We start from the raw sequence: 12,677 nt of genomic DNA, 5'->3' as shown, positions 1-12,677 counted from the left end.
ACAAAGAGAGTTCCAGATATTCAGAGACAGGTTGAGGATCACAGGCTGATTCTTTCTATGGTTGAGCTTAAGGAAAAACAGACAAACTTGAGGATTAGAGGTGTACCTGAATTGGAGAAAAATACTTTGATAGAATTTCTTACGCAGGAATTTGCAGAGTTTTGGAAGTTGGACTTGGAACAAGAAGGAGTGAAAATCGTGAGTGCCTTCAGGCTTGGAAGAGGAGGGAAGAAGAATAGAGTAAGAGACTGTTTGATTACCCTCCGATCCAAAGAGGAGAGAGAGAAAATTTTGGGCTGGCATTTCCAGAAGCCTTTGGGAATATTGCAGTCAAGAGTGGAAATATTTAAAGATATCCCGAAATATCTTTTGGACCTTAGGGCCAATTACGGAGATTTGGTTGCTCTGCTGAGAAGGAACAGTATCATCTTTAGGTGGGAATTTCCTCAAGGCCTATCCTTCAGTGTTAAAGGAAGAAAAATAAAAATAAGATCAGTTGAAGATAAAGACAAATTTTTGAGTACCCATGAAGAGGATCTACAGAAGGGACTTGGAAAAGAACCAGGAGTACTGGACAGAAGATCACCAGACAGAGTACTAGAGCAAGGAGTACTGGACAAAAGATCACCTATACTGGACTTAGCAAAGTTAAATTTTGGATTGGACTTCCCAGCGCCAGCACCACCGTCAGAACAAGAAGAAGTACTGGGCGCAGTTGGAGGTGACTTAAAGTAATTACATTATGGCACTGCAAATATTAAGCTGGAATATTAATGGGATGAATTCCCCCGAGAAGAGACGAAGAGTCTTTCATGTATTAAAAAAGGAACAATTGGACTTGATTTGCTTACAAGAAACACATGTGATAAGGCTACATAGGAAATTACTGGTAAATAAAAGATTGGGACAAGAATTTATTTCATCAGACAAAGTTAAAAAAAGAGGAGTAGTACTTTATGCAAAGGAGAGCCTATCACCGAAATTTCTTTTTAAAGATGATCAAGGAAGATTTGTAGCAATTGAAATCCAATCGCAAGGAGAGAAGCTTTTGATATTAGGTATTTATGCACCAAACGAGGGAAAATCGGAATTCTTTAAGAAGCTACATGATGGACTATATGGATTATAATATGATCTTGATGGGGGATATGAATGGTGTAGTGTCTACAAATATGGATAAAGCACAGAGACAGGTAGTTACTAAGGATGGCAGATTGCCAAAGACTTTCTTTGATATGACTGACAATATGGACTTAGTTGACATTTGGAGAATTAAAAACCCTTTGGGAAGAGGGTTCCTTCTTCTCCGAGGCCAAAATGACATGGACAAGAATTGACCAAATTTGGGTAACTAAAGGACTGGCTCCAAAAACTAGAAAGGTGGAAATATGCCCGAAAACCTGCTCCGACCATAATGCTGTAAAGATGGAATGGAAACTAACAACAACTGGTTCCTTCAGATGGAGGATGAATGACATATTGTTTAGGAACGAAGAAGTGACTAAGAAGGCCCAAAAAACTATGAGAGACTATTTTGAGATAAATATGAATACCACTGTAGAAAAAAGAGTAATTTGGGACGCAAGCAAAGTGGTTATGAGAGGGTTTCTGATACAACAGAATGCGATTCAAAAAAGAGTCCAAAATGAGAAAAAAGATAAAATATTGGAGAAAATAAAGGAAGGAGAGAAGAAACTGAGAGTGAAACCAAAGTCGCAGGAGATTTTGAAAGAGATAAAGTTATACCAAGTACAATATATGAAAATGATGAACCAGGAAATAGAATGGAAAATTAAACAGATGAGACAAAAGACATTTGAATCGGCAAACAAATGTGGAAAACTGCTGGCTTGGCAAATGAAAAAAAGACAAAAACTTAACACCATCACAAATTTGGAAGTAGAAGGGAAAAATATACAGAATCCAATGGAGATTAGAAAGTGTTTTCAGAGGTATTTTAAACAACTATATACACAGGAAACTCATAAACAAATGGACATTGATTGTTTTCTGAAAACAAATAGATTACAAAAAATCTCTGAAGAAAATAAGCTAATGTTGAACTATAAAATAACGGAGCAAGAGATAGAAGGGGCCATCCAGAATATGCAATTGGGTAAATCTCCAGGTCCGGATGGACTAACTTCAAGATACTATAGATCCCTGAAAGAATGGATAATACAGCCATTAAAAGAAGATTGTAATGGAATATTGGAAGGGGAAAAGGCGCCAGAGTCGTGGAAGGAAGCTTACATTACGCTTATACCGAAAGTAGAGTCTGAGAAGACACAGCTTAAGAACTACCGCCCCATATCTTTGCTTAATGTGGATTACAACATTTTTGCAGATATTTTGGCTAAAAGATTAAAAAAGGTACTAGTAGAAGAAATCCATAAAGACCAAGCCGGTTTTCTCCCGGGCAGACACTTGTCTGACAACACGAGGAATATAATTAACATTATAGAAAAGTTACAAGTGAATATTAATACTAAAGCAGTTTTGATTTTTGTGGACGTGGAGAAAGCCTTTGACAATATTTCTTGGAGTTTTATGAAGAAAAATCTACAGGGGATGGGGGTTGGTCAAGGTTTTGAAAATGGTATAGGTGCAATTTATTCAGAACAAAAGGCTAAATTAATTGTGAACAATGTAGTGACGGAAGAATTTAAGATAGAGAAAGGAACATGACAAGGTTGCCCAATCTCTCCATTGCTTTTTATATCGGTCCTGGAAGTTCTTTTAAACATGATTAGGAGGGACCAAACAGTTAAAGGTATACAAGTTGGAGCTAAACAGTACAAACTGAAAGCATTTGCTGATGATCTGGTATTGACATTACAGGAGCCAGAATCTAGTACCAAAAGAGTACTGGAACTGATCCAAGAATTTGGACAAATAGCGGGATTTAAGTTGAATAAGATTAAAACTAAAGTTTTAGAGAAAAATTTAACAGTGACGGAGAGAGAAAGGTTTCAGAAGGAGACAGGATTAACATTGGTTAAGAAAGTGAAATACCTAGGGGTTAACATGACTGCTAAGAATGTGAATCTGTTTAAGGATAACTATGAAAAATGTTGGACGGAAGTGAAAAAGGATCTAGAAATATGGTCAAATCTGAAGTTATCATTGCTAGGCCGAATTGCTGTGATAAAGATGAATGTATTGCCAAGGATGTTGTTTTTGTTTCAAACATTGCAAATATTGGATAAAATGGAGTGTTTCAAGAAGTGGCAGAGAGATATCTCTAGATTTGTCTGGCAGGGCAAGAAACCTCGAATAAAATTTAAGATATTAACTGATGCTAAGGAAAGAGGTGGATTTGCCCTGCCAGACTTAAAACTTTATTATGAATCAGCCGCTTTTTGCTGGCTGAGAGAATGGATGCTTCTTGAGAACACTGATGTGTTGGACTTAGAAGGCTTTAATAATGTCTTTGGGTGGCATGCATATCTGTGGTATGATAAGGTCAAAGCACATAAAGCGTTTAAAAACCATATTGTCAGAAAAGCACTGTTTAATGTTTGGATAAGATATAAGGATTTGCTTGAGAATAAAACCCCAAGGTGGTTGTCACCAATGGAAGCGAAGGCTCAGAAAAAGCTCAATATGGAGGCTAAATGGCCGAAATATTGGGAAATTTTGGAACAAGAGGGAGACAGGTTAAAACTGCAGAGTTTTGAAAAATTAAAAAATAGAGTGCGAGATTGGCTTCATTATTATCAGATAATGGAGGCATATAATTTGGATAAAAAAATTGGCTGCCAGGTGGAAAAATCAAAATTGGAAACAGAACTGTTAGATTCCAAAACTAAGAATTTGTCAAGAATGTATAATTTGCTGTTGAAATGGAATACTCAGGATGAAATGGTAAAATCTGTTATGATTAAATGGGCACAAGATGTCGGACATAACATTATGATGGCTGACTGGGAACAGTTATGGACCACAGGTATGAAGTTCACGGCATGTAATGCGTTAAGAGAGAATATAATGAAAATGATATACAGGTGGTACATGACACCAGTCAAGCTTGCGAAAATTTATCACTTGCCCAATAATAAATGCTGGAAATGTAAAGAGATGGAAGGTACATTCTTTCACCTTTGGTGGACATGCCCAAGGATTAAGGCTTTCTGGGAGATGATCTACAACAAAATGAAAAAGGTATTTAAATATACCTTTCTGAAGAAACCAGAGGCCTTTCTCCTGGGCATGGTCGGCCAATTGGTGCCAAAGAAGGACAGAACTTTCTTTATGTACGCCACAACAGCAGCAAGAATACTTATTGCAAAGTATTGGAAGACACAAGATCTACCCACTCTGGAAGAATGGCAGATGAAGGTGATAGACTATATGGAACTGGCGGAAATGACTGGCAGAATCCGAGACCAGGGAGAAGAGTCGGTGGAGGAAGATTGGAAGAAATTTAAAGACTATTTACAGAAACATTGTAAAATTAATGAATGTTAGAAGGATGTTGGAATGAATCTAGGTGATTTTAGCAAAAATGTATCAAAGTTAAGAAAAATAGACTGTTAATTGGTGAAAAGAGGGAAAGTAAACTTATATCAAGATCAAGATAAATTTTCAGGATAAAAATTTTGAAGAGAGGGAAAGGATTTGCTGAAATGGATAATTGACTTAGAATACAAAAAAGGGAGATGTGAGGAGGTCAGGGAAACAAGCAAATGAAAGATAAGCTATGGGAAGGTTCGATTTGTTTTTTCCTCTTTTTTCTTTTGTTTTTAATTGTCTCTATTTTTTATTTTTTATTGTGATGTGTTGGTTTTGTTATTGTTCAATTTGGTGTTTTTTCTTTTGTCTTTTTGTAAACTTAAAACTTTAATAAATACTATTTTTTTAAAAAAAGAAAAAAGAGAACATAAAAGAGCTGTGTTGGATCAGTCCAAAGGCCTGTCTGGTCCAGCCTCCTGTTTTCAGAGTGGCCAACCAGCTGGCTATTGAAAGCCCACAAACTACAGCAATTGCCCCACTTGCAATTCCCAGCAACTGGTATTCAGAAGCACTTCTGCCTCTGAGAATGAAGGTGGAACATTGCCACCATTGATAGCCTTGTGCTCAATTTATTCACCCAATCCTTTTTTTTAAGTCATCCAAGTTGGTGGCCATCACTGCTTCTTGTGGGGGCAAATGACACGGTTTATCTATGTATCGCTTGAAGCTGACCTTTCTTTTGCCTGCCCTGAATCTTCTAACCTTCAGCTTCGAGTGGAGCTTGCAGTTTCATAGGCAGTCTACCTTGTAGTGCCACAATCTGGTTGAGCAACAGTGGGCGAGGGATCTTGCCTTCAAGCTCTGCCTTGGGACTGTGTGGAGACACCTGACTGACCACTGCTGGGTGGTGGAGGAGGAAGAACCTTTTGTTTTATTTCTGAACTTTCCTTATGTTTCTGATTCCCTATGACCCTATGAAAATTGTGCTTTTCACTACAGCAGGCCCCTTGGTTCACACATACATCCTGGTCGTATGAAGCCATTTGCTCAGCATGGCTTGTGTTCTGGATTGTGTTGCTCAGGGGGCAGGGGACCTTTTTCACTCCAAGGTCCTTCTGGGTGACTTTCTGGGGGGTCACACGCCAATGGCAAAAGTGGGCAGGACAACACATGCCAAGCAAGGCCAGTGACGGGTGTAGTGACCTGCAGATCTCTCAGAAGAGACCTGCACTGTAAACAAAACAGCCAAGAGTCCCAAATACTTTCATAGAGAAATAACATTTTATTTTAATGCAATTTATTAAACAATTTCACACTGGAGGAAGCCTCTGCATCCCAGTCTGGGTGATGCCTCCTCCTATCAGGGGTTGTTTGTTTGTTTAGTGTCACAATAAATACATTTGCATAAATAACTTAATAATTTAGACATATAATTAGATATTTAGAGATAAAAACATATCAATTAAAAGCACCACAAGACATCAAATAAATAAGAGCACCTATCCATTAGATATTGAGACCAAAAATAAATTAATTGATTGGAACTCCCTGAAGCAATTCAATAAATAAGAGTTCCAATCCATGGCTGGAAAAGCAAAAACGAATCAAAACCACACAGTATGCATCACTTGTTGTTCCACACACCCACAGCCAGACCGTGCAATGTTGAAACCTGGTGTGGGAGGTGACATCCAGCAATTGTCAGAGAGAAAAGTCACGGGCTGCTGGCACAAGGTTAGAAATGTATAGGCAGTGCCTCCCATCATCTCTGAGAGCAGCACTTTGGGGAAGGGAGCGTAGGGGTTGCTACCCCTGGGAGAGCAATGGTGAAATTTATTGATTTTTAATATTTAAGCACACACAGGTCTTACTGGAGAAGCCAAATAACTTTGGTAGCAACAGCTAAAGCATCTCACCCTGATGATCTGTTGCAGGTTTCCTGAACTAGTAAGGAATGCAGAGCTACTGAGAGTTTCCTCCCAAGCAAACTCTTCACCCAGCGCCTTCCAGCTAAGGAACGCAGCAAGGTTCCTCAAAGACTTGAGTCCTGGGCATGTCACACAGTTGCACTAAGCCAGCCAATGCCTGGCGCAGCAATGTCAAGCACCACTTCTCTTTTTAGTATGATGCTCGGCACTCTGGAATTAGACAGCTGTAAGACAGGGTTGAGCTGGGTCTTCCACCTGCAAGGCCCATTTCTGCCACAAGAAGACATTGCGACCATTTCTGTTATGATGAGATTGGCAGGTCAGCATGCTGCACACCAGCACCTAGCTGAAGCTGACAATCGCACCAGGCCACAGGGTTGGCTGTGCTGATCAGCTGCAACAGACAGCCAAGCCATGGGATCCCTGCTGCAGTTTGGCATATTTGGTCAGGCTGTTTGCTGGCACACTTTTGCCAAGATTGTCCCTGCTGTGCTGGGGGTTGGTGCTGTCCTGAAAAATGTCTCAACTAATGAAAAAAAAGATATCACAGTTGAGGTTTTATCAAGGAGGACAGAAAGGCTCAGTGAAATTCTGACAGCCTGTGCTGGGTTTTTGAAGCATTTGCCTTAATCTTTGAGGTGGCTGAGGGGGAGTTTCCTTTCTTTCATTCCACAAATTACCTCAGGAATGGTCTGCACTCTGCAGCCACCTCAGCTGCCAACCTGTCAGTCAAAGCTCAGGAGAAGACCTCATGAGGTAGCTCCTCCCATGGGGCTTTCTCAGATCAGAAAGTGTGGGCAGCTGGTGGGTGCCGAGGAGCGCTGAGGAAACGTTTTACCAGTAAGTAAGAAAGTAAATATGTAGTGGCCTCAGCCACCTCAGATGGATAAGGTAAGCTCAAAGTCCCACGCCCAGAAAAAGTTCTAAAATGCCCTGAGAACGAAGCAGGAAAATGTAAGCTTCTATTCAAAAGGGAAAAAAGATTTTCTAGGGAGTGGGGGACACATTTCAAGACAGCACCAGCAGCAAGAGATCACAGATATGGACTCAGTAAATTCTCGGCAAAGGCATGGAGAGCTACTAGGGAACAAAATCAATAAATAACCAGAACAAGCACTTGATAACTTCAAACATAAATAATATAAATACAAACATGAATAAATAAATAGGTCAAAAACAATCATATGGGGAGGAGCTACCAGGATCAGTCCCTTCCATCAATGCACGTTTTGCTGGTCCATTTGGGTGAATAGGGCGCTGCCTGCCTACTTACTTGCAATCAATCAGAAAGTGGCTCTGCCTGTCATTGGCACCACCTTCTGTCGGTTTCCCTGCCTGCTGCCTCACCAGCCTCAACTGGCACCAGCCACCAGCGCATTCTGCCTGACAGGTAGAGAGTAAGGAGGACTTCAAAAGATATTGTTGCCTTAAGCACCTCTATCACTGAGCTACAGCCTTTCCCCTTATTCTTAGGATGCAAAAGGGTAGCCAATGTTAGTTTGCTACAGCAAAAGCAATGCAAGAGTCTTGTGGCATTAGAAGTGCACTGTGGCCCATGGAAGCTACTGCCATTTTAAAAAGAAAAATCTTTAAGGTGCCAAAGGTTTTTTGTTTGTTTGTTTTTTGCTCTTAGGACTGCAGTTTCTCCATTGCTCCCTCCTGGTGAAAAAGTGCTGACATGTCCCAAGACTGTCATCTGATGGGTGGGACCAGGGGCTCTAGGCTATGAGGGCGAGTAGGGATAGGGAACCTGATTAAAATCCCTTCCTGACCTCCAGGGATGACTCAGAGCTGTTGGGCAGCAATTTTGTTATCATCATTACATTGATACCCCGCCCTTCCTCCCAAAGGGGCAGAACCACAATAATCCTTAGAGTTGAAATGAACAAGTGCTTTAAAACAAACACAATGACTGGGACATGTGATGCTGCTGCATTCAGAAAAACAGATTTAGATTTGGACCATGCTGCATATGAAACTGCTCCATAGGAGCATTGGTTGCGCAGACTGTCACCCGCTCAGCTGCTGTATCGGGGGAGGACGCAGGCACAGGCCACGGGCACATCGATGTACTTCACCTCAAAGGTAAAGCCAGCGGCCTCGTCGTTGTGTTGGCACGGCTTGCGTCGCAGCACCATCATGTTCTGGAACACCGGCACAGAGTTGAGCGAGGTCACCTCTTGTCCTGTCTTGACATCAATGCATCCTTTGCAGAGACACTCTGCAATGGACAGTTTGCGTGGATAGCGGTCCTCATCTTCATCAATACTGGTTTAAAAAGAATGGAGAAAGAAGAGTGAGCTAGGCGAACTCAAAACCACAACAATAGCCTTAATAGCTGTCTAACTGTCATGACTTCTATCTTCCCACCCTCAAGGAATTATGGAAATTATAGTTTGTTGCAAATTCTTTTCCTTGCATGACAAGCCGCTTTTGCTAAGACTTCTCCTTCCTCTAAGACTTCTCCTACAGCTCTGGCTCGCTTGTATAAACTTGATGCACCTTCTGTTTCAACTTTTAAACACCTGCTGAATATATTTCTATTCTGTCAGGCTTATTCTGGCAATCAGAATATATATCTCTCTAACAGTTGGCTGATTTCAGATTTTATCATTATAACATTTCATATTTTTATTGTAAAATCTTACATATAATTGTTGTAAACTGCTCTGATTTTTTTTAAAAACACACAAATAGGGGTATATAAAGATCTTTATAAAATTAAAATGATAGGATGCACCTTATTAGGGGTGTTTGGGAACAGACCCTAGCAAGAGTCGAAGAGTTGCCATGTGGGCTGGGGGACTACCGTTTGGTTGTGGTGCTTAGGACACTCACATCTGTCAGTGGCAGATTTTGGGCTCTCAAATTTCAGCAGCGCCCTGTGTGACACTAAAATCTGGGACCCCCCCCCTGAACCTTGCGCTCCTTTCTACAGCAGTGTGGTGCCCAGTGCAGCCGCACTGGTCATGCTACCCTAAAACTGCCTCTGCACCTGTCCACTTGAGATGCTCACCCTTGCTTTTTATGTCTTGTGCCCTTACCGGTATGTCCATGGTGAGATGGAGCGCTCGTGGATTTCTCTGTTCAGAGTGCCCTGGACCTTCAGATCGGGGCAGGTGGTCTCGTGGTGCCTCCGCTGCCTCCGTGGACTGGCCTCTTCACCCTCCACGTAGGGCACCAGCTGAACGGGAGCTTGGCGTTCCCACCGTGTGGCCCTGCTCCGGAACAGCGTGGGCACGTACCCTTCCTGCACATCCTCTGCGGCAAAGCAGTTCTGGTGGTGTCGGTGGTGGCCACCCAGTCGCTTGGCCTCTGCCCAGGCAAGGAGAATCAGTGCAAGCAAAAGGGACCGCTGGAAGGGGAAGAAAGAGATGCATATAACTATACTAGAGGGATTGAAGATGGTGGTTGGAGAGAAAACATTGTTCATCCATGCTAGGATTAATTAGGAGACATCCTTAGTTCAACTAGTTTTGAACTTCTTTCTTACAGTACACTTAAAATAGAAGGGAGAGAGCTGTAGCTCCATGGTAGGGCATCTGCCTTGTACACAGAAAGCATCAATCCCCAGCATCCCAGGTAGGGCTGGGAGAGACTCCCTGTCTGAAGCCCTGGGGAGCTGCTGCCAGTCAGTGTAGACAATACCAAGCTAGATGAGCAAGGGTCTCACTCGGTACAAGGCTACTCCCTATATTCCTATGTCCCAGCCCAGAGAGAGAACTGAAGTTTTCAGATATTCTTCCTCTTGAGTATTTTTCTGTTTCCCCCCTTGTGTAGAATTTTTAGATTGTAAGCTAGTTGGGGCAAGGACCCATTTCTTTATATTCCGCAGAACACCATGGGCACAGGTGATGCTATATGTATGTATATGTTTAAAATCATGTCTTTAGCCAAATGTGACACTTCTTTATCTTCTTGGTGTGATGTTCTGTTGGGCCTGTGAGATACTTTCTTTCTGTGTTCAGAAAAAAATAGTAACCTAAGGCTGCAATTCTAAGCACACTTTCCTGGAGTGAGCACCTTAAGGCTTAACTTCCTCTAAGTAAACACACATAGATCATGGAATTGAAGAGCTGGAAGGGATGCCGAAGGTCATCTAGTCCAACCCCCTGCAATGCAGAAATCTCAACTAGGTTACACATGGCAGATGGCCATCCAACCTCTGCTCAAAAACTTCCAAGCAAGGAGAGCCCACCACCTCTCCTGAGAGTCTGTTTCACTGTCAAACAGCTCTTACTGTCAGAATGTTCTTCTTGATGTTGAGTCGGAATCTCCTTTCTTGTCACTTGAATCTATTTGTTTGGGTCCTAGCCTTCGGAGCAGGAGAAAGCAAGCTTGCTCCCTCCTCTGTGTGACAGCCCTTTATTTGAAGATGGCTATCTCCTCTCAGTCTCCTCTTTAGCTGGCTAAACATACCCAATTTCATCAACCATTCCTCATAATGTTTGGTTTCTTTATCATCTTGGTCACCCTCCTGGGCACGCATTCCAGCTTGTCAATATTTTTCTTAAACTGGAAGTAGTACTCCAGGTCTGAATAAGGCAGAATAGAGCAGGACTATTATTTCCCTTGATCGGGACACTATACTTTTGCTAATGCAGCTTACAATAGCAATAGCTCTTTCTTTTTGCTGCTGCATCACACTGTTGACTCATGTTAAGCCTGTGGTCTACTAAGACCTCTAGATCCTTTTCGTCCAGGTGTCCCCCATTTTATATTTGTGCAGCTAGTTCTTCCTACATTTGTCCCTACTGAAATTCATTTTGTTTGTTTTGGCCCAGTTCTCCAATCTGTTAAGGTTATCTTGACTCCTGATTCTGTCTTCTGCGGTATTGGCTACCACACATAGAATTCACTGCACTTCATTTTATCATCCTACAACCCCATACACACTTCACTGGGAGTAAGTCCCATTGAACTCAGCAGGTCTTACTTCAGAATAGACATGTACAGGATTTCCCCCTTCAGTCTCTCCTCAAGATCTTCCACCCGTCTTTCTCTTTCTCTCCCCCCTTCCTATTTTTTCAGATGTCTCTTCTACTGTCCCACGCTAAGGGAGAATGAGTATGTTCTATGTGTGTTTACTCAGAGGAAGTTAACCTTACTTATCCACATTTTTAGGTCCAAGGTTATTTACTTTGTGACCATTTACCAACACACTAGACTTTATCATATTGAAATAAGCCACAAATGAATCCATACAGCATATGCTTAAATGTTACAGTCCTTTGATTTTAAGACAACACTTTCTTGTGAGTAAATCTCAGTTTGAACGGAACATACACATTCTATCGAGATACAGGAACATGCCGCGAGGGTGCTTAGAATCACAGCTTTAAAACAGATATCGTTCATGTACTTGATTGAGTACAAAATAATAATGTTCTTCAGATAGCAGTTTGACCACCAGCCCTGTCCACACACAAGTCATAAAAGCACTTTAGCAAATCACAACAGATAAGAAAGAAAAATAGGTCCAGACTAACGCTGAAGCCAACCCATCCCATTTCCTTTCTGAAAGGCTGCTTCTTCTCCCTTGCCCTCCTCCAGCAGAGTGGGAACTGTAAGAGAGTCCCTGAGCATTTCCCTCGGGCACCTGGAGGTGGCAGAGGTGGCATCCTTACCATCTCGGCTGATTCGAAAGAGGCAGTGAGCAGGTGCTGATGATGCTTAAGGTGGATTGTCCACGAGCTCCTCTTTCTCTGCCTCTTGGGCTTAGCTTCCCTTGGAGGGTGATTGTCAGTTGCAAGGGACAGGTAAACTGACTCTAGCTTGACACCTGTCTCCCATTTATATGCTGGGGAACAGGGATGTTACTTACACACCTGGAAACTCCAAGGCTCTCCCTCCTCCCTCCTCCCTTTAGGGAAATAGTTGAGTCTACTCACTTCCTCCTCCCTTACCTAGCAGGGTTTCTTTATTCTGCAATCCTCTGGCATTCGTGAAATAGTTCTGTTATACTATGATTACTTATTTAACGACAGTGGGCGGGGAGCTGAGTAGTCAGGCTAACCTAGTCTTTTTTTCTTCTTCTAGCCCCTGCTAATGGTCTATTACTAATAATAGATTTTACTGTAAATATCTAAACAGTTGTTTGATAGGATTTGTAAGGAGGGGGGCATCCTTGGATGACGTGGGACAGGGAAAGGGCATGTACGCAATCAATGATCTTCTGTACACAACAAACATTGTTGACTGATCTTTCTAGTCTTCATCCTTTGTAGATGGGGAAGCACATGCTCCATTAATTGAGAAGGCATCCTGTATCAAAACTATGAAATTTGATACTCT

General features: G+C 41.9%; 1 protein-coding gene across 1 annotated transcript; it reads right to left on the bottom strand.

The window, feature by feature from the left end:
* Window positions 1–5,804: 5,804 nt before the first annotated feature.
* Window positions 5,805–12,217, bottom strand: IL17C (interleukin 17C). The gene is made up of 3 exons (XM_081201074.1): window positions 12,011–12,217; window positions 9,428–9,738; window positions 5,805–8,651 (listed from the first exon to the last, which is right to left on the bottom strand). Exons 1-3 carry the CDS (start codon window positions 12,011–12,013, stop codon window positions 8,402–8,404), a joined length of 564 nt encoding a protein of 187 aa, XP_081057200.1. The 5' UTR covers window positions 12,014–12,217; the 3' UTR covers window positions 5,805–8,401.
* Between the last annotated feature and the right edge of the window lie 460 nt (window positions 12,218–12,677).

The sequence above is a fragment of the Podarcis bocagei genome, assembly GCF_964188305.1.
Source record: "Podarcis bocagei genome assembly, chromosome: 7".
NCBI lineage: Eukaryota > Metazoa > Chordata > Lepidosauria > Squamata > Lacertidae > Podarcis > Podarcis bocagei.
The sequence above is the reverse complement of the archived record's forward strand: the minus strand, read 5'-3'. Positions and strand labels throughout refer to the sequence as shown.